At 43.2% G+C, this 1,279-nt stretch overlaps 1 protein-coding gene across 1 annotated transcript; it reads right to left on the bottom strand.

Moving 5' to 3' along the window:
• Window positions 1-340: 340 nt before the first annotated feature.
• GREM1 (gremlin 1, DAN family BMP antagonist) lies at window positions 341-1,033 on the bottom strand. The gene has a single exon (XM_026850094.1). It carries the CDS (start codon window positions 1,028-1,030, stop codon window positions 476-478), a length of 555 nt encoding a protein of 184 aa, XP_026705895.1. The 5' UTR covers window positions 1,031-1,033; the 3' UTR covers window positions 341-475.
• Between the last annotated feature and the right edge of the window lie 246 nt (window positions 1,034-1,279).

The raw sequence follows: 1,279 nt of genomic DNA, 5'->3' as shown, positions 1-1,279 counted from the left end.
CGTATTTAAGAATAGATTCATGCTTTTCAATATATTGTCCTCGCACTCTGATGTTTCTCTTAATACAGTAAAAGCACATAGCATGGTAGGTGAACATTAGCAAAAGCCACAGCTCCACTTTCCCAGCAAGCGGCAAGAATGTGAATATACACTAGGAATCCTAATTCATGACTGCAGATAAACAGATTTTTTTAATATTTCATACCCCTGTGATTTTTTTCTGTTGTAGTGAACATTCATATGTTTGCTTGTACACATCCATTTTCTCCCTTACACACAAACACACACATGCGTGCCCTTCGCTTACATCGATGTTTTTTTTCTTTGGTTTTGGGGTTGTTTTGCTTGTTTTAGGTAACTCACTAGGTTCCTTTCAGTTTTATCCAGCCCCGAAGGTATGCTAGTTCATGCCACTCACTCTCACGCTGGCAATGATTGCGTACAGTCCGAGTGCAATCACTGCATGTGTCTCAGTTTAGTCCAAGTCAATAGATATACACCGGCATTCCTTAACACGGGTGATTCTTTTCTTCTTTCTCGGGGGCTGAAGCTCGGGGCAATTCAGTGTAACAGTCATAGTGGTGAATTTCTTGGGCTTGCAGAAGGAACAAGATTGGAAGGAGCCTTCTTCTTTACGAACATGCCTGGGGATGTAGAAGGAATTGCACTGGCCATAGCAGAACCTGTTGATAATGGTACGACTGTTGCAGCCTTCTTCATGGATAGTTTGTTTGAGGGGTTGAGTTTTGCACCAATCCCGCTTTAGGTATTTGCGCTCAGTGATGTGCAATGCCTCCTGACTGGACTCCAGCACCTCTTCAGCAGGCATCGAGGTGCCTTTTCCTCGTTCTCGATGCCTAGAGCCTGACTGCTGCTGTGTCTGCATTTGCTCCGAATCATTGGGCTGATCTTTGTCAGGAGGAGGGATAGCGCCTTGAGATCCACGATTCCTCTTTCGCCCTTCTGCTGTTGGAAGCAGCAACCCCATCAGAAGAAACACAGCACTGACGGCGTACAGTGTGCGGCCCATCCTATATGGAGGAAGTTGAGGAGAAAAAGCACAGTTGTGGATTTCAGATATCAACAGAAGCCAGGTATGCAGTAAATTTTCAGTTTCATAAAACAAATGTGTATGTGTGCATGCACACACTTATAAAAGATAAGCATTTAGCCTTTACCAGCTGGAAAGCTGTTTCCAAATTACCAAGTAATAAAAGCTTTCATATACAGTGATCAAAAGACAGAGGCTATATTAAGTCCAAACAGAATTTCATTTTGT

This window comes from Athene cunicularia, assembly GCF_003259725.1.
Source record: "Athene cunicularia isolate RWA chromosome 5 unlocalized genomic scaffold, athCun1 chr5_part1, whole genome shotgun sequence".
Classification (NCBI taxonomy): Eukaryota; Metazoa; Chordata; class Aves; order Strigiformes; family Strigidae; genus Athene; species Athene cunicularia.
This window is presented reverse-complemented; position numbering and strand designations above follow the sequence as displayed.

What these genes read in the sequence shown, in the direction of transcription:
- GREM1 (XM_026850094.1), bottom strand. Translation starts at nt 1,030, where the DNA reads ATGGGCCGCACACTGTACGCCGTCAGTGCTGTGTTTCTTCTGATGGGG.